Consider the following 22,443-nt stretch of genomic DNA (forward strand, 5'->3'; position numbering starts at 1 on the left):
TGTTTGAACTCACTAATCTCCGGAACTACTGAATGGATTTTCAAGGGGCCTTTAACTGGTATATAGATAGTGACCTCGGACGTAACCTAGGGTATAAAAAAAATGAAACCTGACAAAGGGCGATGCACCTCCCATAGGCGTGTCAGTTTTAATCAACCATAACTTTGAAATCATACGGCACATGAATTTGAAATTCTGCTCAGCATCGCAAAAAATCGTGCCGACATATGGCACCGGAGTCGAGATATTTAGAGACCCCGTCTTTATCGTATGACCAGGAGTAACGGGTATTAACTTTATGATAAAAAGAATACGCTAGGAATATCAATGTTTAAGAAGAATACAGTAGGAATATCAATGACCCCGTTTGAACGGGTAAACTTTCATTCTGGGAACAGGAGGATTATAGAAGATTACGCACTCTTGGCAAACCTTGCAATATGTAAAGATATCTCACAGGTGGAAATAAGAGCTCATAACATCGAAGAATATTAGTACTTAACCCAAATGCTATCTCAAAAGCTATTATTCTTGGCCTATGAGTAAGCAAGTTTCTGCTCTTTAGTCCTTTCAACCTAAACTAATAAATTTTACATTACAAAACCGTTTTTGTATAGCAACCCCATTTTTGTATTGGTCAACGTAAAAGTTCTTATAAGGCGTCGCGAAGCAAGCCAGGCATTTGCTAGTTTAAAATAAGTAATGAGTTTTTTGATCGAATTTTACGAAAATTTCGTAATACAGTTGCCTTGAAAATTGGAATAACTCCCAACACATATTTCTTTCCAAGGTATCATTGAAAAGGTAAAGACTCCTCATTTTAATTTTTTTGTAAGTTGTCCAATCCCATGTCATAAGTTATGATTTTTTTAAATAAGTGCATGCTAGTTTAGCAAGGAAAACTTAAAGAACATATTTCAGGGATTTTGGATCGAGCATATGATGGGAGACGATGTTTGGACAATAATACGTGAAACAAGCCCAGCGAAATATAAAAAAGTAGTTGAAGGGAGCCTCTCCGCACTACTTGCAATCATGCTAAATCGAGGCCTGAGTTGAATATCGACCTCAGAAAACTTTTCAAGCACGCCCTGCTGCAGAATTTTATTGAAGAACATCCTATCTCAGAATTTGGTTGAAGAACGCCCCATCTCAGAGTTCTGTTCACTAGTTTATTTTTAAATTTGTTCACCAGCATTAAATCTTTCACCCCGTTCATCTCTCTTACGAATTTTTTTGTGTTTGTTTTTGTATTGATTATTTTTTCAAAAATCTTTCAAATTAGTATCTACAAGTATGTACAATATTAGTTCAAACGTAACAAAGAATATTAAAAAAATAAATAAATAGGGAAAAGACATTTTACCATTCTTTGGCTATTTCCCTTTCGATTATTTGATGTTTATAATTTTTTATGAAGGTGTAGCTCGTTATTTAACAAAGACCATGCAAGCCAAAATTCCAAACAGTGTGAACAAATTTTCTGAGTTCGACAAAGTTTTATCAAAATTTTGAGCTTTTTAATTAGATTTCTTAGAAGCATTCCGGGTATGCACTTTTGTTGCCCATTTAATTCAAAGTGCAAATTTCAAATAGCTTGGACTTACCGTTGATTTTTGGGAAATTTTTTGTGGAAGGTATTGCTCATCTTCGCCATACAAAAAAATTTTCGAACATTCTTTGTATGGAAGAAAACGCGCGAACAAACAAAATGTCAAATATCACCGGTAAGTCCAAGCTACTTCAAACTTACACTTTGGAATTCTAAAGAAATGTTTAAAATTTTTATCAGCATTTGTTAAAATTCAGAGTTTTGAAATTTTGCTTTACATAGTTTTTTTTAGATAGGAAGCTATATTTTCATAAAAAATAATAAACATTTATTAAACAAAGGAATGTCTCTTCCCTATTTACATTCTTGCAACCGTATATAATTTGTGTATACATTTTTGCGATCATTTTTCCATTTTTTTTCTCTTTGTTTTGTTTTAAATAAATCTGTATTAAAAGATGTCGTGCCTTTTTATTCAAAAAAAAATGTTATGTTCAGATTCGATGCATTACAAATGCCCCGATTTTTGTTCACAGAAATCTGTTCACCGTAACTTCTACTATAGTAACATTTTTGTTGATACCTTGACAGTTTTGTATGTTAGAGCGGTGCGGGTCCATGAAAGCCTTCTGCATTAAATTTGTCGGGGAGTATATACCGCGCTTGACTTCCACGCGTGTGCACTTTTTTGTGGGTTAGCGCGAAAACCGAGCGCCTACCACAATAGTCCGCGCGAGTATTGGTGTACTAAATTTATAATTTGGTTACTTTGCATATGCCGTGCATCAGTGTTCCTAGAAACTACCGCCGATGGCCACTTAAAATATTTTTCTATATGTGGTGCAGTGGTAAGCAGTGCGCGCTTCCACTCCGCAACGCCTGGGTTCAAACCCTGGTCAAAGCAACATCGCAAAAAATATAGAAAAAAGGTTTTTTCTTAACAGCGGTCGTCCCTCGGCAGGCAATGGCAAACCTCCGAGTGTATTTCTGCCATGAAAAACAGCTTCTCATAAAAATAAAATCGCCGTTCGGAGTCGGCGTAAATCCGTAGGTCCCTCCGCTTTGTGTGACAACATCAAGGCGCACGCCACAAATCGGAGGAGAAGCTCGGCCAAACACTAACTTATGTGTAAGCGCCAATCTATTATTATTATTATTATTATTTGAAGAACATTGCTGCAATCGACGCTTTCATAACCAACGAAATGAATGTCACTACTGAAAAAAAATCACTGCTAACTTTTTAACCGACTTCCAAAAAAGGAGGAGGTTATCAGTTCGTCGGAATATATATATATTTTTTTTTATGTATGTTACCGCATAACTTTGGACCACGTCAACCGATTTCGACAATTCTACTAATACTAATCTGGCTAAGATCCGATCAGTCGATCATGAGATATATATATATATATATATATTTTTTTTTTTATATGAGAGTTGAATTGATTTTGCTAAAAATTACTTGTTACAAGAATAGTCCCTCGACTTTTTGAAACGCGCTTTGAATCGCTAATGAAACACTTCTCTAACAACTAAAATTTGGAATAGGGAAGCTCTTAGGAGCATCTCAAGAAGTACAGCACGATGTAATGCCAAATATTCGTTGGTCGGTTCACCTATTGAACCAGAGCTCTAATTCCATCCACAAAAAAGTGGTGCAAGACCTGTAACAAATGGATTTGTCCTGATCACCAGCCTGCGGTGAGCACTCAATGTTACGAAAACTGATAGTTTTTTAAAGTAATATTGGTTTAAGAAGAAAATGTAAGACATTGACCTAAGAAGTAAAATTATTCTGATTTTTTCTGTTACATAACTAAATTATTATTTTCTTTCAAATTCCTAGTTGCTTTGAAAAATTTAAGTTTGTGATCGTAAACGTAATAGATTTCACTATATTTTTATACCCGAGCGCACTTGTGCACTAGATTAAGCGGTGACTGTCTGGCCGTCTGTCTGTCTGTCCGTCTGTGCACTCATAACTCGAGTAAAAATTGAGATATCTTAACGAAACTTGCACTTGGCTTGGACGAAAAATAAAAATATAATAAATTTTTGGAAAATAGGCGTAGCAACGTCCACTTATAATTACATGTGTATATCTTGGTAACCGCTCCACCGATTTCTCCCAAACTTGACACAGCCCTTCCCCGCGGCAAAATGTGTTTGGTGTTACACTCAACCCTGTACGGTTGCCAGACGTACTGATTTTATCAGTACAGTACTGATTTTTCATCTCTTGTACTGATTTTATTCGTTCATTCAATCAGTACACTAATGTCCTGATTTTTCAAAATTTGTACTGAATTTAAACAGAATACCTTATGATTTTCTTAATGTTTTTACATAACGTTGGAGCTTCTTTAAACTGCACTGTAAAAAGTAAGAAGAAAATAATTTAATTATAGTTCACGTGTTTCAGATAAGGTTTGATATGCCCAAGAAATTAATAAAAAAATTGCGATAATATGGTGGAGTCGAGTGCTGTTAGTTATCTCGAAAATAACTTCCAGTTTAATAACAACAAATTTGAATATTCGAATGGCTTTTGTTTATAACTTACAATTCAATTTCCTGACATCGTAAAAGAGTTTCGGATACAAGACATATAGTTAGATACTCTTTTTAGCGAATCCTTGATCTTTCAAAGTTTTTGCCTACTTGAACAAATTAATTTAAGTCATGAGGAAATATAGATGAAGTCCTTAAATAGTGGTACTTTTCCACAGTTTGATAAAATGTGTAATTTTGTCTTCCAACTGAAAACACTGAAACTGCAAATGATCTCATTATTGTTATTCAAAAATGTCATAAATATAAAGTAATTTGTTGGCTCCTGTGCACAATGTTGTGTACACTCATGTTAAAATGAATAACACTATTATTTTTTATCAACTATAAAATATAGTTATATATAATATAAAATAATTAGATACTAAAACACTGAGTTTATTCACACTTGCCTGGTTATCAGGATATCTGGTTATGTGGTTATATTTTTTATTCAGTTTACAACAACAAAATACACTAGAGAATAATAATTTTTAACCAGAAAGCCTTATAACTATTTGTTAAAAACAAGTACCCTGGCGTTTTAAAGTAGTATCTGTTATTTACATTCATAATTTTGCTTTGAATAAAAATGTACTGAAAAGTACTGATTTTTTTAGCATGAAAAAGTCTAACGTACTGATTTCGCGCATAAAAAATCTGGCAACCCTACAACCCTGTAAGAAGGCATGTTTTTGCCTTCTTGTCCTTGTCTAGCTCACGCATTTCATAATGTTGTCGTTTTAAACAAGCATGTGATTTTCAGGGCAACCATCTCCCTGAAAAAGCTTCACAGGGCAGAGTGTGTGCCTTTTTTGCCTTGCAGGAGTGTGGCATTTTAAGAAACGAACACAAGATTTTCTCACCGTTTGTCCTTAATCTAGAATCGAACACGGAAAGAGAAGGGGGCAATCAAAATGCAACATTTTTTGGTTGAAGCGAAATCACCATTAGAGAAATACGAAATCTTCGATAAATCAGTAAATACTGAAGTTAATTTATTCAAAATTGATGTTTGCAATATTTCTTTAGCAAAAAACACGCTTATGTTAAAATTTTGGAAAATTGGCGTGGTCCCGCCCACTTATGACCACATACATATGTGTATCTCGATAACCGTTCAAACAATTAACGTTCAAAATTATTATAACGGTAAATTTCAGAAATGCTTAAAACTTCAATACTTCGAAATTTAATAGCAACAATCCCTTGAAAATAAGTAACATTATTAAGGAATTTTGGAAATGGGCGTCATACCGCCCAAATATTACTTATAAGTTCTATCAAAGATGTTTAAGACAGGGGTAAGACTACCCCTGCTTTCTACGGTAGTTTTCGGAAAGGTAAAAAAACTGTATTGAATACTTGCGCCGGGTATCTAATGTTCGACTCCGCCGGAACTTAAACTTTTTTACTTGTTGAATCATATGTTTCATTTAAATGTAATCTACAAAAATATTTATTGGCATTTTAAAATGGTCTACTATAGTAGGCCACGCGTGCATTGGTGTAAAAAAAGAGCGCGTGCACTCTAGTGTTAAAATGTATACCGACGATTGTGAAAATGTGTATCACAACCTGATATTAATACACGGCAAATCCACATGATTTCCAATGCAGTTTTTCGTTTTCAACAACAATACAATCGTCAGTAACAGCCACAATAAATCGTCAGTAACAGCCACAATAAATCGAGATAGTTATAGACTATATGGGCATATCTCAGGAACTTTTCATTTTCGACATTTGAAAAACAAAAGTTGTAGCACATTTATCTAACCGATTTCATCTTATTCTTGAACCTTGGAACATAAGTAAAAAATGGAAACTCAGTTTTCAAGCTCGGTAATTTAAAAAAGTATAGTATCTAACAAACTAAGTCTATACATAGTATAAAGGAAAGTCGAGATTCTTGGTACGCGGTAATTTCGAAAACTTCTGAAGGGATTTTAATTAGATTTTCTCCAATATACTTTGTATCGATAGGACAGTGACCTTTTTCGTTTAGAATATTAATAGGGTTGCCACCTGTCCAAAAAACTATAAGATCCGCACCGCTCGCTGTATTACAAAAGTTGGGGTGTCAAATGAAAGGGATAGGCCTCTATAAAAGCAAAAATGTTTTATTTGTTTCTTATAGGGTTGCCACCTGTTGCCAAATTACTATATACAATCACAATAAGCGTAGGCATCAGTTCTGCACCGTCGCAGTCAAACGTGGCTTCTAGATGTGCAATAGTGGATTATTTTTCTGGGTAGGGTTGCCACCTAACAAAAAGTAGAAAGATTTTATCCGTTCGTTGGATTACAAAATAAGATATCGAATGAAAGGGCATGTCCTTCGCATGTACAAAAACTGACATTTTTTTGAGTAGGGTTGCCACCTATTAAAAATTACTATCTTCTTTACATAGTATAAAGGAAAGAAGAGATTCTTTGAACACGCTAATCTCAAAAACTACTGAACGGATTTAGAGGAGATTTTTTAAGTATAATCTGTATCGATAGGAATATTATCTTTATTACTTTAAATTCCTGTAGGGTTGCCACCTTCTAAAATATTATAAGATCCGCACTGTTCGTTGGGTTACAAGAAATTAGGTGTGAAATAAAAGGGCTCGGCGTTTAGACGTTCAATAACGTCGACTAAAAGTGAAAGGATGCATGTGTACCGAGTGAAGGATGCATGCGAAATAAGTTTTTATTTTGGTTTAAGTGGGGTTTCCACCTATTTAAAAATTATGTTATACCCGAGGGCATTTTTTTGTTAATGACTAGATTCGCACTGCTCATTCAATTTAAAAAAATGAGTTGTCAAATGAAAAGGATTGGCCTGCAGATTTACAGTAAATTTTTATTTTTTGAAGGGGGTTGCAACCTGTGTGGAAAATTAAAAAATTTGGGCTGCTCATTAGATTACAAGAAATTAGGTGTTGGCCTCCAGATGCGCAATTTTATATTATTATTTTAGTAGGGTTTAGTTGCCAATCACACCTTATTTAATATCTACACATTCAGCGCGTGGCTAATTCTCGCGCATTCGAGGCCGGCTACATAGTACTTTATAAATAACACACGACTACAAAAAAAAAGAAACAATTGATAAAAAGTTATATTGACCGGATTAGGTGTTCTATATGTTTTTAGGGTCGCTGAACACGAATCTGAAGTCCGTTTGGATAATGTTTTTTGGGGCTAGAAAAAAACCTGCCGTGATGGAGCAAAACGGGCTTCAGATTCGTGTTCAGCGACCCCAAAAACAAGATCAACACCAGGTCTGAACAAAATAACCTTTCATCGATTTTTTTCGTGTTCCTGTCTAATTGTTAGCTTAAACTTTGTTTGTACACTTACCGATTTATGAACACATTATATGAGCGTAGAACAATCAGTTTCTAGCATAAAACACCATCAACGTATAAATAAATATGTCAGCGGAAAAACTGATTTTTTTTCTTCAGCTTCCTTTCAGATGCTAAGTTTTGAATACTCATAACTCTGGTTATATTAGAGTAGGGCAGACATAATCCTGAACCCATCTACCAGGACACACTGAAAATAAAATTTCGTAAAAATGCTACGAAAAACTTTCAAAGCCTTGGTTTTTGTACAACGTACGAGACTTTCGTTCATAATACGAACACATTTTTCACAAAGAAACAAGATTTTAGGAACCATTCGTAAATACAACGAAAGGCACTTTTTCAGTACAATTTATGAAAACTTTCATTTATTTTACAAAACATTTACGTAAATTACCGAACAAATCTCGGTACCAATAATTTTGTATTTTGTACGAAGGCATTCGTAATATTTACCATTCTAAAAGACTTACCCAATAAGGACTGAAAAAAGTGCTTCCCTGCATACTTCCTAGAAAGGGGTTTCCTATTTACAATTTTCAGGAATGCACTTAAGTATATGTTTATATTATTTAGCATTACACTTCTTCAAAAGGCCTTCAGAAGTACGTCCTGAAATTATCTACTGCGTAGTGTGAACCCTCAGCCGTGTACCTGTTCAGAAACTTGCACTTTTTTTCATTTGCCTGAAGTTACAAAATTAGAATTTAACCAAATAAAGTAAACAGAAATTTACCTCCTTTCTCACCAGATATTGTTGAACATGTTAGAAAAAATGTTTCATTATCGATTTACGACTACTAATGACAGAAAGCTAAACTTTTTTTCAAAGCTAAAATCTGCTAAAAATTAGACCTTAATAAAAAAACCAGGACAATTTAAGTGTGGACCAGGACACCAGGACAATTTGTTTAAATCAGGACAAATCCTGGAAAACCAGGACGTCTGGCAGACCTATATTGGAGGCACATATTAAATTCTTAAGTCATTTCCAAGAGTATGTTATACAGATAGAAGATATTGGAAAACTTAATTTAATTTTAATAATCCAGAATCAGTACGTTATTATTATTTTTTAATATAACACAGGGCAACACCGATTTTGTTTGCTAAAATGTAAAAGCAGTTTTTAATAGACTTTTTTATGCTGATTACGAATCTGTAAGTATAAAGTTTCCATCAGCTTTCGATTTTGAGAAAAACGGGGTCAAAGTATCAAAAAATTGCGTTTCCTGCAATATTTGAAAAGCTCTAGCAGAAAAACAAATGGTGATAAAACCTTCCACTTAGGCTTAAATTAAACCTAGAACTCTCGTAATTATCCCTGTAAATACCATTCGTTCACCTTGTTTTGATGGTCACTTATAATCATTTATCGAACAATAACAAATTATTGGAGTATTGTGCTATTGGAAGAAAGAAAATTATGCCAAAATCCGTTTTTGCTGTTCAATAAATTACTATAAGTGACCTCAAGGTCAAGTTCAAGAGATAGTATTTTCAGGGTTTGTAGTTGAAAGTTTGGGCCTTAATTTAAGCCTAAGTGGAAGATTCTACCACCTTTTTATACCCGAGCGCACTTGTGCACAAGGGTATTATAACTTTGTTCACATAACGGTTGTTTGTAACAGGCAAAACGAATCGAGATAGATATAGACAAATGTATACATAAATGATCAGAATGAAAAGAGAAATCGATTAAGCGGTGACTGTCTGTCCGTCCGTCNAAAAATTTGGAAATAACGTCAACGGCTATTTCCTCATTCAAATGGAAATAGCGTCAACAATGCTTAAAGTATGTCGATTCATAAAAAAAAATGTTGTTCTTACAATAAACATTGCCCCGTAAGTGTTNTCGTTTTTAAATACGTAATAGTGTCAGTTGACTTTATTTCGCACCAGGGTGGGAAATAAAGTCAATTGACCTTATTTCCGTTGATCTTATTACGTGTCACCTTAATTTAAGCCCAAGTGGCAGGTTCTATCATCTTTCTTTTTTTTGCTAGAGCTTCTCAAGTATGGCAAAAAACGATACTTTGATCACGTTTTTCTCAAAATCTGAAACTGATGGAAACTTTATACCACAGATTCGCAATCAGCACAAAAAAGTCTATCAAAACCAGATTTAACAGTTTAGAAAACAAAATCAGTGTTGCCCTGTGTTATATTAAAAAAATAATAATAACGTACTGATTCTACAATATCTTCTATGTGTATAACATACTCTTGGAAATGACTTAAGAATTTAATATGTGCCTCCAATATAGGGCTGCTAGACGTCCTGGTTTTCCAGGATTTGTCCTGATTTAAACAAATTGTCCTGGTGTCCTGGTGTCCTGGTGCACACTTACCAATCCCTTTACCAATCCCCACCAAACTCGGTGCGAACATTGCTTTGAGTCTCACTAAGAAATCCGTTGAAAATGTTTGAAATCAGGCAAGAACCATACATATAGNGGTAGGTACTCAAACTTCGTCAAAATCAGTTTTTGCTATTCAACAAGTCACTATAAGTGACCATCAAGTCAAGATGCACAAATGATATTTGCAGGGATAGTGTTCAAGAGTTCTGGCGCACACTGGTGCGAAATAAAGTCAATTGACATTATTACCTTTTCAAAAGCGAAATAAAGTCAACAAAAATTTGGAAATAAAGTCATTGACGCTATTTCCTCATTCAAATGGAAATAGCGTCAACAATGCTTAAAGTATGTCGATTCATAGAAAAAAATGTTGTTCTTACAATAAACATTGCCCCTTAAGTGTTTTTTTTAATAGATGAAAAAGGTTATTGCCAAATACTCTACAAAAATAAAGCGAACACTATTAAATTGATGAAACAGTCCATGTCCAAAAACCCCGGAGGAACACTGAAAGAATTCTGTGTTTTAAATTAGCATATTTTGAACGAATTCGGAATGTCTAAGGTGGAAAAGAAACCAACNTAATGTTTGAAAGAGAAATAATGTCAATTGATTTTATTTCGTTTTTAAATACGTAATAGTGTCAGTTGACTTTATTTCGCACCAGGGTGGGAAATAAAGTCAATTGACCTTATTTCCGTTGATCTTATTACGTGTCACCTTAATTTAAGCCCAAGTGGCAGGTTCTATCATCTTTCTTTTTTTTGCTAGAGCTTCTCAAGTATGGCAAAAAACGATACTTTGATCACGTTTTTCTCAAAATCTGAAACTGATGGAAACTTTATACCACAGATTCGCAATCAGCACAAAAAAGTCTATCAAAACCAGATTTAACAGTTTAGAAAACAAAATCAGTGTTGCCCTGTGTTATATTAAAAAAATAATAATAACGTACTGATTCTACAATATCTTCTATGTGTATAACATACTCTTGGAAATGACTTAAGAATTTAATATGTGCCTCCAATATAGGGCTGCTAGACGTCCTGGTTTTCCAGGATTTGTCCTGATTTAAACAAATTGTCCTGGTGTCCTGGTGTCCTGGTGCACACTTACCAATCCCTTTACCAATCCCCACCAAACTCGGTGCGAACATTGCTTTGAGTCTCACTAAGAAATCCGTTGAAAATGTTTGAAATCAGGCAAGAACCATACATATAGCAGTAATTTACAGAAATATGATAAATTAGTAAATATATAAGCAAATTCAGTCAAAATCGATATATGTATGCAATTACCGCTTAGCAGAAAATTACACTTAGGGAAATTTCTCGACAATGGGTGTGGCACCGCCCACTTAACCCTACATATGTGTACTTCAGTTACCGGTTTATCAATTTCAGCAATATGTTAGAAATGTTTCACATCGGACGAAAACTACGCCCACTTATTAAAGGTTTATTTAAAAAATAACTAACTAAAGACGCCAATTTACTCCATCTTACAACAAGCTCTGAAGCTCATAAGTGGAATTCGCGCTTCTGTGTATTCGCTGTATCCTGCGTAAGTGTAACTGGTTGAGAGTGTGGTTGTTGTTGCATGTGTATTTGATGTACCGCCAGCAACAACAAATCACACACTCTTGCAGTTACAATTACACAACACACAACGAGTACACAGAAGAGCGAATTCCCATATAGGTTTTTGGAAAAGAGGCGTGGCACCACCCAATCTAGTATATCGATAACAGCTTAATCGATTTCCATCTAACTTGATCCAATTACTTCAATATATCATAGCATATTATCGGAACTGTTCGAAATGGGGAAAAACACTCTTGCTTATCTTGCAGTTTACCGAACGTTAAAAAGCTATATTTATGTATCTTCTTTTTGGTTATTTGTGTTTCCGTCAGGGTAGAGTATAATGTATTGTGGAACGATTTTTCGTCATCCCTTGTCAAATTTGGTTAGGAGACAACCCGGTTTCGGCGTTGTGCCATCTTCAGTGTCATTTTTCGTTCTGAATAGTTCGTGTTTCCCTCCGTTTTTATGTATTCGTGTTACTATCTGTTTTAACTGTCATTAGGTCATGCATACCCATCTAAGTGCGACCGCTTTTGTTTCATTATTAGGTAGGTGCTTTTTGGTTGCTTGTATTCGCCGGCGGGTAGAAATCCGTTATTTTTATTTTCTTGGTTTTCGTGATTGCGTCGGTTTATGTTCCGTTATTTAGCAAGTATTAGGTCGCTTGCTTGTGCCGGCAGATAGAAATCCGTTATTTTAATTACTATTACTTAGTATTAATTAGTATTACTTTCATATAAAAATATTCTATATTTTTTTGGAGTCCTGAAGAAGGCCAAATAAATCAAATAATGTAATATTGTGTGTTTTTTTATTCCGGCCTTGACTACATCTAAGGTTAACAAAATAGTTAATAGATAAGTGCATAAAGTACGCAAACACGCTTTTTTTATAAACAGGAACTATAATAAACCTATTTTCTTGTTGTACTTGACCCTACCTAAAACCTTTGGTTTCGGATGCATTTCGCGATGTTTTTGTCGCACTGTGAAATAGTATATATAATTTTTGTATGTAAGAAACTCGGTAGTTTTTGTAGTTTTGACTTTTTTTAAGTCAAAAAGTAATTGTGGCTCAGAGGTAACATTTTTTCTTGAAAGTTAATTACATAAGCGTTCAATATCACTGTGATTGATACACAATTTGCACGGAGAGTTCAAATATCATTACTAATGTCGATGGGTGCGGTTGCACCTGCTGCGTACCGAATCGTTTAGTATCCAAAGCACTCTCTTTGCGAATTGGCGCTATCGGTCGTATGACACCGTGATCCAACTTTGAAGGTACAAAAGAAATGGGTTGGGACTGGGTTTTTCAAAGAGAGGGTTATGTAAGATAGCTATGAGTAGATAAATATAAAACTTATTTTTACCACTTTTTTCATGTTATATGATATTGAAAAACTGAAAGCTAGATTTACTGTGATTGAGGTCAATTATCGCACACATGTAAAGTTTATCATGTATTAGAAGGGCTGTCCCGCAAAGCAGAGTATTATCAGTACAAAATCTTAGTAAAAGTTCAACTTTACGACGGCACGAATTTAAGCTAAAAGGAAAATTTTTTTTAAGATGGTTGCGTGCCGACTTAAGCATAAACAATAAAAAACTTTAGGATTATATTTTAACTGTAATAATTGAAATTCCTTTTTTAAGGAAACGAAGAGGCCTTCAAAGGAAATGCAAGTGACAATTGCCCGGCAACTGGGCTTAGAGCCTACTACCGTGGGCAACTTCTTCATGAATGCACGCCGCCGTTCAATGGACAAATGGCGCGATGACGATTCGAAGGGAATGGGAATGCACCGTCATGGTAGCGGCAATCGGTTAGGCAACAATAATGGCAATAACAACAACATCCATCACCACAATTATCATCATCAACAACATCAGCATTTACAGCAACACCATCAGTCTGCACTTTCGCCAAGTAATCGACATTCATTGGACTTGGACGATGACCCCGACATGGACCTTGACCTAGGTCATGATGATTTCGATCTCGAAGGCGAAAATGATCACGATCCAGACCATGAAGACATGTTGTGACACAATACAGAACAGATAATCAAGGAAGAGCGACAGCGACATCATCGACAAAAAGAGGAAAACGACAAAAAAGGGCACACATCACAGCACGATGCGTCACAACAACAGCTGTACAAACTTAAAAACCGACGGCAACAAAAGTTAACCAACACTCTAGCGGACGATATCGTGAAGCTTCGGAGTGTTCATAATCTGCGCCACAAGCGCAGCGAACGCAGAAACGTCAAAGCAACGTTGCCCGCGCCTGGCCATGTTGCCGTCGTACATGCCAGTCAAATTCTGCTGAATAACAAAAGTTTAACAATTGTCAAAAAACAAGGAATGTTTTATACGACATCTGCAACCGCAACTTCAACGGATATATGCACTGAATTGGAAACCAAGGCCATCAAATTACGAGCCAATAAAAAGGACGAGCCAGATTGCACTGGCTTCAAAGGTCAACAAAGCTTAACAACATTTAACGCGACTTCGCGAAACAATAACTACAGCAAGAGAAAATTCTCAAATCGGAGTCGCAATAACGGTACTGCTGCTAACAATAATCTTAACATCGATCAAAATTTAGTTGTTGAAGCTCAATACGGGGTGGACTGCGACGATGGTACCAAAAGTAAGCGATTGAGCATCAAAAATGAGAATTTCTTGCATGCTGGCTCTGCAGATACTTATTCCAAGGCAAACATAATTAGCATTGCCCAGAGCCATATTATTGATGACGACGCTGACTATAGGCACGCTACGCAGCTCATGGGAACCGAATTAGCCGAGCACACGATGAACAGCAGTATTATGGATCAGTTTTTCTTGACATCTGGCGACTCCGATTGCAGTAGTCTGGAAAAACACCTCGTAGTTGCTGTGGATGGCTGCAATAGCAGCAGGCAAGAAGGCAACAGCGACCACTTCAACATTGGAAGCGCTGATTTATCAACTAATAATAAAATGAAGAAAAGTGCAGGCGAGAGCTTCGGCGTTCAGCGGGATGTTCAAAATGATAATAACAATGTCTTTACCGAATTCTTATTAAAAAATGACGATTCCGGTAATATTCCTATAAGTAGCAGCACCTCAGGGTTGTCTGAAAGTAAGGATGGGAACGCTGTTGCACAACGCGTTTTCAATTGCATTCAGAGCAGTGGAGATTTGTTAGATAAAACTGCTAATTCGTATGAACAACAAATACACATCCCACATAATTTAGATATCGACAGCGCTTACAACCAAGGTAGTTGTCTATTGGATAGTTCACCGTCATCGGATGAAGAAAATGACTATTGCCATCCAACTCAGCAAAACATCCAAGTTGTTAATAATATTGGTGTCGTAGTGCAAAGCATACTCGGGACTACTGAACAGCAGGTGGTGACTGCAGCGGCAATGACTGGCGATGACAATCACGACGATTACAAATTAACACCTAAATACGTTCTGCAATTGCACACCATGAAGCAGCCGCATGACCAGCAACAGAAGCAGCAACAGAGACAAATACATCAAGCCGCCGTACTGGCATCGCAGCCAGTCACTACTAAAATGAATCCAGATATTACAGATGATGGCTTTTACGAAGTTGACGATGGCAGCAATATCAATGATGCGCAGCGATTGCAAGGCATCAGTAGCCTGGATGGCGTGTTGACATTGCAGCAGCAAATAGTAGAGCAGCAAGGTGAAATGCAGCATCGGCGGGGTGGTAAGGTCGGCGATGGCGACAATGGCACTGCAGGGACCCCGATTTGTGTAAGTAACATAAGCGTAGGCGACTGCGTAGAATATTTGAACGAGGAATTGGAGGACCTGAAGGTTATGCTGGTCTGCTAGCTGTATCGATTGACAAACATACGAGTGGATATACACAGCCATGGAAGTGGTCTGAGATAAACTAGCAGCAGCTATAATATTTGTATATGTATATTTGGTAGGGCCAGTGCTCATACGAGGAGCTAAGCATTCAAGTAAAGCGAGGTAGAGTCAAGAACGATCAAAGTCTGCGTCTTCTATTGAATTAAACAGTGTGGCGTATGCGGTGCAAGGTTTTCCTGCTTTATTTAGGTAATTTAATGTGAGTACAGAAGTGGGACTCTGAGCTTATGGCAAGAAGCGAGTGAAACTCTATTTTTTACTTACTTTGTTGTTGAATTCTAATTCTTTTTCTCCTGTAGTCTTGGGCCACAAAAATGTTGCAAATTGAATTCCTCTTTAGAACTACAATCGTTTGTACATTGTACATATTAAATAAAGCTCGTACAGTTCATCATTCTGTCTCTTCCCTAATTTGAAAATGTATGGAGTTTTCACGTCTAAGGCCACATTAATAAGCCCCAGTCAGTCGTGCACAGAATATCGTCGAAATGGCCTTACAATGAAGGTTATGAACGTATATCCCATCGTTTGGATTGAAAATTCAGTCTTCGGGCAGGTATACCATATTGCCCCGAACAGGTATCTTAACAGATACCTTGCTGGCAGCTTTGAATAGCTGAGCTCGTATGCCGCCTGCTTGGGGAATTTCATTATTTTTAAGTCGCATTATTGCTGTTCCTCATCTTGGTGGATTATAACACCGCACAGTGCGTAATAGGGGAGATTAGGGGAAGGCAAATCATAGTGCCCACAATTTTGACTCTAGAATGCGTTATGTACTTCCAAAAGCCTGTATAATTATGGTCTATGTTAGTCATGGTCCAATCTGGTTTATCTTTTCAATGAATATTGGTTGCATATGTAGGAAAACTGAACCGATAGATGGCGCCGGGGTCGAAATATTTTGAAATTCCATATTTATTGAGCTATTTCCACAAAAATTTGCGATATGTATTAGATACATATTAAGAAGTATATTTAAAAAAAATGCTCCCACAAACTGTCAGTTTTCTCGCCTACAAAATCTTATCGCAGAGAAATTTTTACACGTGGACATTTCATCGCATACCAATATATTGTTAATTTTTTATAAATGTTGCAAACATTTAATTTTTTGCTTGGTTGTGATTTAACAGCGTTTCTCCGCTCCAACCACACCACGAACCCATATTTGGTTCTGTTTTTATGAGATTTATGGCTGCCCTGATTAAAAATCAGAAAAGCCCCAATGACTAAATTTTTGCCAGCAAAAATACACAAGAAAAGGCGATTTTTACCAAAATTTGACTGTGAGTCGACTTTTTTGGAATTGTCCTTCCCATTTCATAATTCGTAGGTACTATTGGCCCTTGATATAGAGATGATCGATTAAACATTCCTAAAGAGATCCGATTGATACGCGCTGATACACAATTTATATAATAACAGCTAGGCGCTAACACATATGTTGGTGTTTGGCCGAGCTTATCCTCCGATTTGTGGCGTGCGCCTTAATGTTGTTACACAAAGGTGACCTACAGTTGTCACACAATTTATATGCTTATATGAAAAAGCTGAATCCCACTTACGTATGATTTAAATCTAAAGGGGCGCAATTGACATGCAAGGATGACGTTTAAAATTTTAAAATAATGGTTTTTATTAAGGCTACAATGTGCAAAATTAAAAGGATATCCAAGATTGCAATCTCGTTAGGAAATAAGACGGATACGACCATTGATTGATAAAGGCCGGAAAACTGGAAATTATAGTTCGTCAAAAACAGCCATGTTTCTACAAGATCAGCATTCTTTCTGGAAATCTTCAGACAATCGGGAACCGATTTTCTTTTACATCAGATATCCATATGTACATACAGCTTATCTGAACTTCTTTTACCAACATTCAGTTTTCGCTTTTCCTTCCCCTAAATCGCCTAAACTATGCTCTGTGCGACGTGAGAGTCTCTGTACATTGCCTCTGTTTAATCAAAAGCCACACTGCTGTCGCCATTATAAAACGGCGTTAAAGGTTTCCTCCGTATATTAAGTGTTCCCGGACGCTTTCTACCCGATTTCCATCTTCGTCCCTGCAGGAACTAGTCCGAATCTTGAAACCAATCGTTTCTTTTTTTCTTTTTAGAAAATTCAGGCCGCGTTCCTGCCCGACTGCCAGCATCTCAGGCTCTGCCCATTCAAGGCTTTCTACCTCTTCATTATTCCTGAAAAGACGCCTCCCCGCCTTTGTCTTTGGCTAAAATGCGGCTTTGTATATTTCGATTCCGAAATTTCACGACTGTACATTGAAACCACACCTGGCTCAGGTTCTTCATCTTACAGAGACTAGGGATATTGCCATACTATAAAAGTATCGATGCCAGTATCAAATGATGTATCAGAAGCTAAGTATCGATACAAATATGGGTATTGGTATCGGAAATAAAATATCGATATATTATCCTTTTGAAACAAACATATTTTGGCCTAATATGAATGATGCAGTTAATGAAAATTAATAATAAATTTTTAACAACTGCAGTGCGTAATAAACAATACATAAACAAGTTAAATAAAAGGTTGTAAAAATGGCTCGTTTACATCAGAATACGAAAAGAGCTAAGCGCGAAAACTATGACGTTGTGTCAGGAATCAGGAATCGCAGTTAATGGAATGAATAAATATAATGTGCCATCAGTAGGTAAATGTTTTTTTTTAATTGTTGTATGCCCGAAATTTTTAGATTTTTCAAACAAACTTTGAGCTTAACCGAGATTTTGTCAATCTTGGTAATGTGATTCCATACTTTACTTTTCACTAAACAGGAAATATAGTTTAATATAATTCTAGGAACAATATGGCTTTTATGAAGTTGATATTGATATTGACGTTATACTGATACATTCAGTGGTATCGAAAGAAAGCACCCATATGGGTATACTACCCTAGTATGCAATACCGATTTACCCAGTATCGAAACAAAATCATCGATACCAAGATTATCAGTAGTATCGCAACATCCCTAACAGAAGCGCATGCATACCTGATGGTACGCGCATCAAGAACGCTCGAAGTGAATGTTAGGGTATATCACAACCCGAGTGGCTTTATAGATGTTTCGTTGCTGGTGGGTGATAATCCTAATTACCTGGTTCAGAGATGCGGCGAAGTCGATAAATCGCAAAGCAAAATTTTAATAACATTTCGTGGGAGGCGTTCATATCCTTCTTTGAGGAACTCGTAGAACTGCTACTGTGTCTCATCATTTTTAGTCTGACCGCATCAAAACTGCACTGGTCCTACCTTTAGTTGAGCATAACAAAAGCAGTTAGTAGGCTAGTCTAAAGCTTAAATTAGTGGTGACATAACCACAACCATATAAAACAGCTGTTAAAACCAACCTTACGGCCAACACTGTATTCGATTAGTGTTGCCACACCATAACGCCATAGCCATAACCATAACCACCGAGACCAATTAATTTGGGTCTTCCGCTATAACCATAATCAGCTGTTTTCTTAAGTGCGAGTAAGAACACATGGCAATACCTTCCAAAAAAATAAAAAATTGTTCACAGCCAACGTTTAGGCATAAGTGTAGAATATGAACCATTTAGCTATGCAAAAACCAAAAATGTGGCTCGATAGAACTCTCACGCTGATTTGAACTGTACCAAAATTATTTGGCGCAAAAATATAACGAAGATATAAAAGGTTAAATTAATTTTTTTTATTTTTTTTAATATTAACATCTTATGAACTACTTAACCGATTAAAACTAATGATGTCAAAATAAAGACAATTAATTTATCTTTCAGTTGATGTACATAATTTATATGCTTTTTTATATTTTTAATACAAAAATACTAAAAACGAAAAAAAATTTCGTATTTTTTCATAAAATACCATTTTTTAACAAAGAATATATTATTAAGAAAGCACAAGTTATTACCTTTAATTTGATGTACATATTTTATTATGATCTGCAATGGAATTCTGACAATCGCCACGCTAAATTTCCATCGCCAAAATTCTCTAAATGAAAATCAGTGGGGCCTAAAAGCACGCAATATAAAAGTAACAGATGCAATGTGTAATCAACCAAAGTTGGTAGTATGAGTAGCATGTAACTAGGTGGTGTATGTTGTTAGGCGCGCCTGCTATTCTTGGGAGATTTTTTAGCGATCAAAATTAGCGATAACGAAGGCTGGAATCCGGCTGCTGCTGTTGAATTTTAAGAATTGTGTTAATTTAGTGATAGTGAAAAAAGTTCTGCGCAAATATCCTACGATATTACACTTTTTCCGCGTCTGGCAACACTGACATTGTTGACTACGAAAAATCAGCTGTTTATGGTTATGATACCTATAATCAGTGTTGCCAGAACTTTTTGGGCCGACCGGCTAAATTGTCCAAAAAAACGGCTAAAATGCTTCAACTAAAATTTCGGGTTCGATCCCTGCTGAAGTCTAGAAAAAGAAGTCTGATGAGAAGATGTGGTGATCTCGAAAATATCAGCTATAACTTCTACCGCTTAGTCTTTGTTGTTTTTTCCATTTCTCCTAACAAACAAATCGTGGTACAAAGCTCAATTACACTACTGGAATAAACATTAATTCGCCACAATAAAATTGACAAATAAAATTCATATGTTTTATTTAAATCATATATGTATATAATACTTCTATATTGGCAGTAAGCTAACTTCTCAATGTGGAAGCATTCCGAAATCAAAGCGAGACAGTCTAGTACCGTTTGTGTCAATGTATTGTATACGTCAGTGCCATTTTTGTGTATGTGTTGTGTACATGCCCTGCAAAAATTTGAGGTCCAGGGTGTCTACTGGGACGTAGGTTTAAAGTATGTGCAAAAATACCAGATTGCATATTAGTAACTTGTTATGGTGATCTGGACCACTTCAAGCATAAAAACCTGATATATGTGTTGAAAACCCCCTCTTCGTGGCCCATTGACGCGTGACGAATTTTTTAAGAAAATGCATTTTAAATAATAAATTTTGCTATTTCGGTTTATCTTATTAAATCCAGTCCATGGTCCAAAAGGAGTAGTTGTCTAGGTGGTCCCATGTTATGCAGCGTTGGACCAGGTCCAATGACATCGCAATGTTAATGTAACCATATTTTCTCCATAAGTCTGGACCATTTTGGTTACTAGTGTTGGTTACAATGCAGCGTACTAGCATTTAACCTAGTCCCACTTTTTACAGGGTGTTTATTTATAAACGTATGTGCTCCTTTTCTTTCGTACGTGTTTACTGGTATATCTGTACTGTAATGTTTTCGGACGGTACTAGCTCTTACTGCCAATATAGGAGTATTACATATATGATTTAAATAAATCACAAGTAGAAAGATTAGTAAATTCATTGAAGAAATCTCAAAAACAGATACTGGTAAATTCATTACAAATTATTTTTGTTTAACAAAGGAAACTCTCGTTATACGTAGCTAAGCTTTACATCAGAAGTCATGTTAGTATTACTTAAATACAAAATAGATCAATTGCAAACTTATGGCTTTTTTTCTATTGAAAAAGTTTGTCTTCTTATATTGTAACATTTGCTCTAGGTTACCTTTTGTCCTGCAAAATGGCTATATTGGTCGAAAGTATAGCACTTTTGCTTAGTCGGAGGGTAATATTTTGAGAAAAGAATAAGTAAAGCTGTGAAAGGAATAAGGAAAAAGGGAAACATCATTTCGAGAAAAGAAAACGCCGGTCGCTCCTTATCAATTTAACAATTAAACTTTTTAGATTATTTAAATTCGATTATAAATTTGAAACATTCCAGTTTTTAGTAATCTGCTACTCTCGGCACATGCCTAACAAAATTATTCACAATTATTTTCTTCTCAGAGAGTTTTGCTTTATTTAGTTATTTTCTAAGTGTTGCGAATAAAATTTCACACATTAATTTAAGGAATTTGTAACAAAAATTTTATGAAGAATTTATCTATTTAGTGTGTATTTTTTTTATAGCTGATTACTTAACAAACACCGTATGAACCCGAAATTCAAACTTTGTGAAAAAATTATGAAAAAACAAAAAACCAAAATTTTTTACTTTTTAATCGGCATCTTTAGAAAAATTATGCTATGTAGTTTTTTATTCTATCAAATTTTAGTATATTATAAGTATTGAAGTAGCTAGGGCCTACCGTTGATTTTTGGCATTTTTTGGACGACCGTCTTACGCATTTTTTCCATACAAAGTATGTTCAGCAATTTTTTTTATAGGGGAAAAACTTTTTTATAGGGAAAAATGCGGAGGTCCGTCCAAAAAAAAATTGCCAATAATTAACGGTGCTAGTTAGTTTAAATTTACACTTTATTATACTAAATTTGAAAATTTTTAAAAATGCTGATTAAAAAGTTAAAAATTTTGATGAAAATTCGCAGAAGTTTCATAATTTTTGCACAAAGTATGAAATTTTGATATAGTGGTGTTTTTGAGTAATCAGCTACACTTTCATAAAAAAATAATAAGCATTAAATAAACTAAAGAAAAATAGCCAACGCTTGCTAAAATGTCGCGTTCCACTTTATATTCGGGTCACTGTAAGTTCGCTCAAAATAAAAATCATTGAAATTAACCCGGTATTTTAGGACTTTTCGGATTAGAACAAATTTCCCTTAAATTTTATATATGAGACATATCGGACACCAAATTTGGTGTCACACTTTCGATTGGCCTAATTTTTTTTTTGTTTTTTTTTTTATGAGTTCTATACATGAAATAAGCTAAAACGTGTTCGAGGAAATTTTTTTTCTTTTTTTTTCTTCGGAGATATGATCTGTCAAAGTTTGTAGTTTTCCGTGCTTCTGGCTAATCATGTACTACTTCAAATCGTTATATCTCGGGTTTTGCGCAACGTCGTTTTAAAGCTAAAGGGACGAGCTTAACATATGTATCTATATATAAGGCGGTCAAGATTGTCCCAAAGCTAGCTTAGCTATTAACATTTGTGCACTTGTGCACAAGGGTATTATAACTTTGTTCACATAACGGTTGTTTGTAACAGGCAAAACGAATCGAGATAGACATAGACAGATGTATACATAAATGATCAGGATTAAAAGAGAAATCGATTAAGCGGTGACTGTCTGTCCGTCCGTCCGTC

At 35.6% G+C, this 22,443-nt stretch overlaps 1 protein-coding gene and 1 long non-coding RNA gene across 4 annotated transcripts in view; one reads left to right on the forward strand and one right to left on the reverse strand.

The window, feature by feature from the left end:
- onecut (homeobox protein onecut) overlaps positions 1–22,443 on the forward strand; it is a 279,490-nt gene that overhangs the window by 57,845 nt on the left and 199,202 nt on the right. Inside the window, exon 3 of one of the 3 annotated variants that reach the window (XM_017638630.1) lies at positions 13,072–13,498. The exons of the other annotated variants lie outside the window; for them this stretch is intronic. Within the exon in view, the coding sequence (XP_017494119.1) occupies positions 13,072–13,464 (393 nt within the window). The 3' untranslated portion in view covers positions 13,465–13,498. Of the gene's footprint in view, positions 1–13,071; positions 13,499–22,443 lie in introns of those variants that run through there. 3 annotated transcript variants of the gene reach the window in all.
- LOC108382316 (uncharacterized) overlaps positions 19,277–22,443 on the reverse strand; it is a 20,595-nt gene continuing 17,428 nt past the window's right edge. The window contains exon 3 of the long non-coding RNA XR_001849679.1: positions 19,277–19,525. This is a non-coding gene — a long non-coding RNA (uncharacterized LOC108382316). The remainder of the gene's footprint in view (positions 19,526–22,443) is intronic.

The sequence above is a fragment of the Rhagoletis zephyria genome, unplaced genomic scaffold, assembly GCF_001687245.7.
Source record: "Rhagoletis zephyria isolate East Lansing unplaced genomic scaffold, Rhagoletis_zephyria_1.1 Rzeph_scaffold_00145, whole genome shotgun sequence".
NCBI lineage: Eukaryota > Metazoa > Arthropoda > Insecta > Diptera > Tephritidae > Rhagoletis > Rhagoletis zephyria.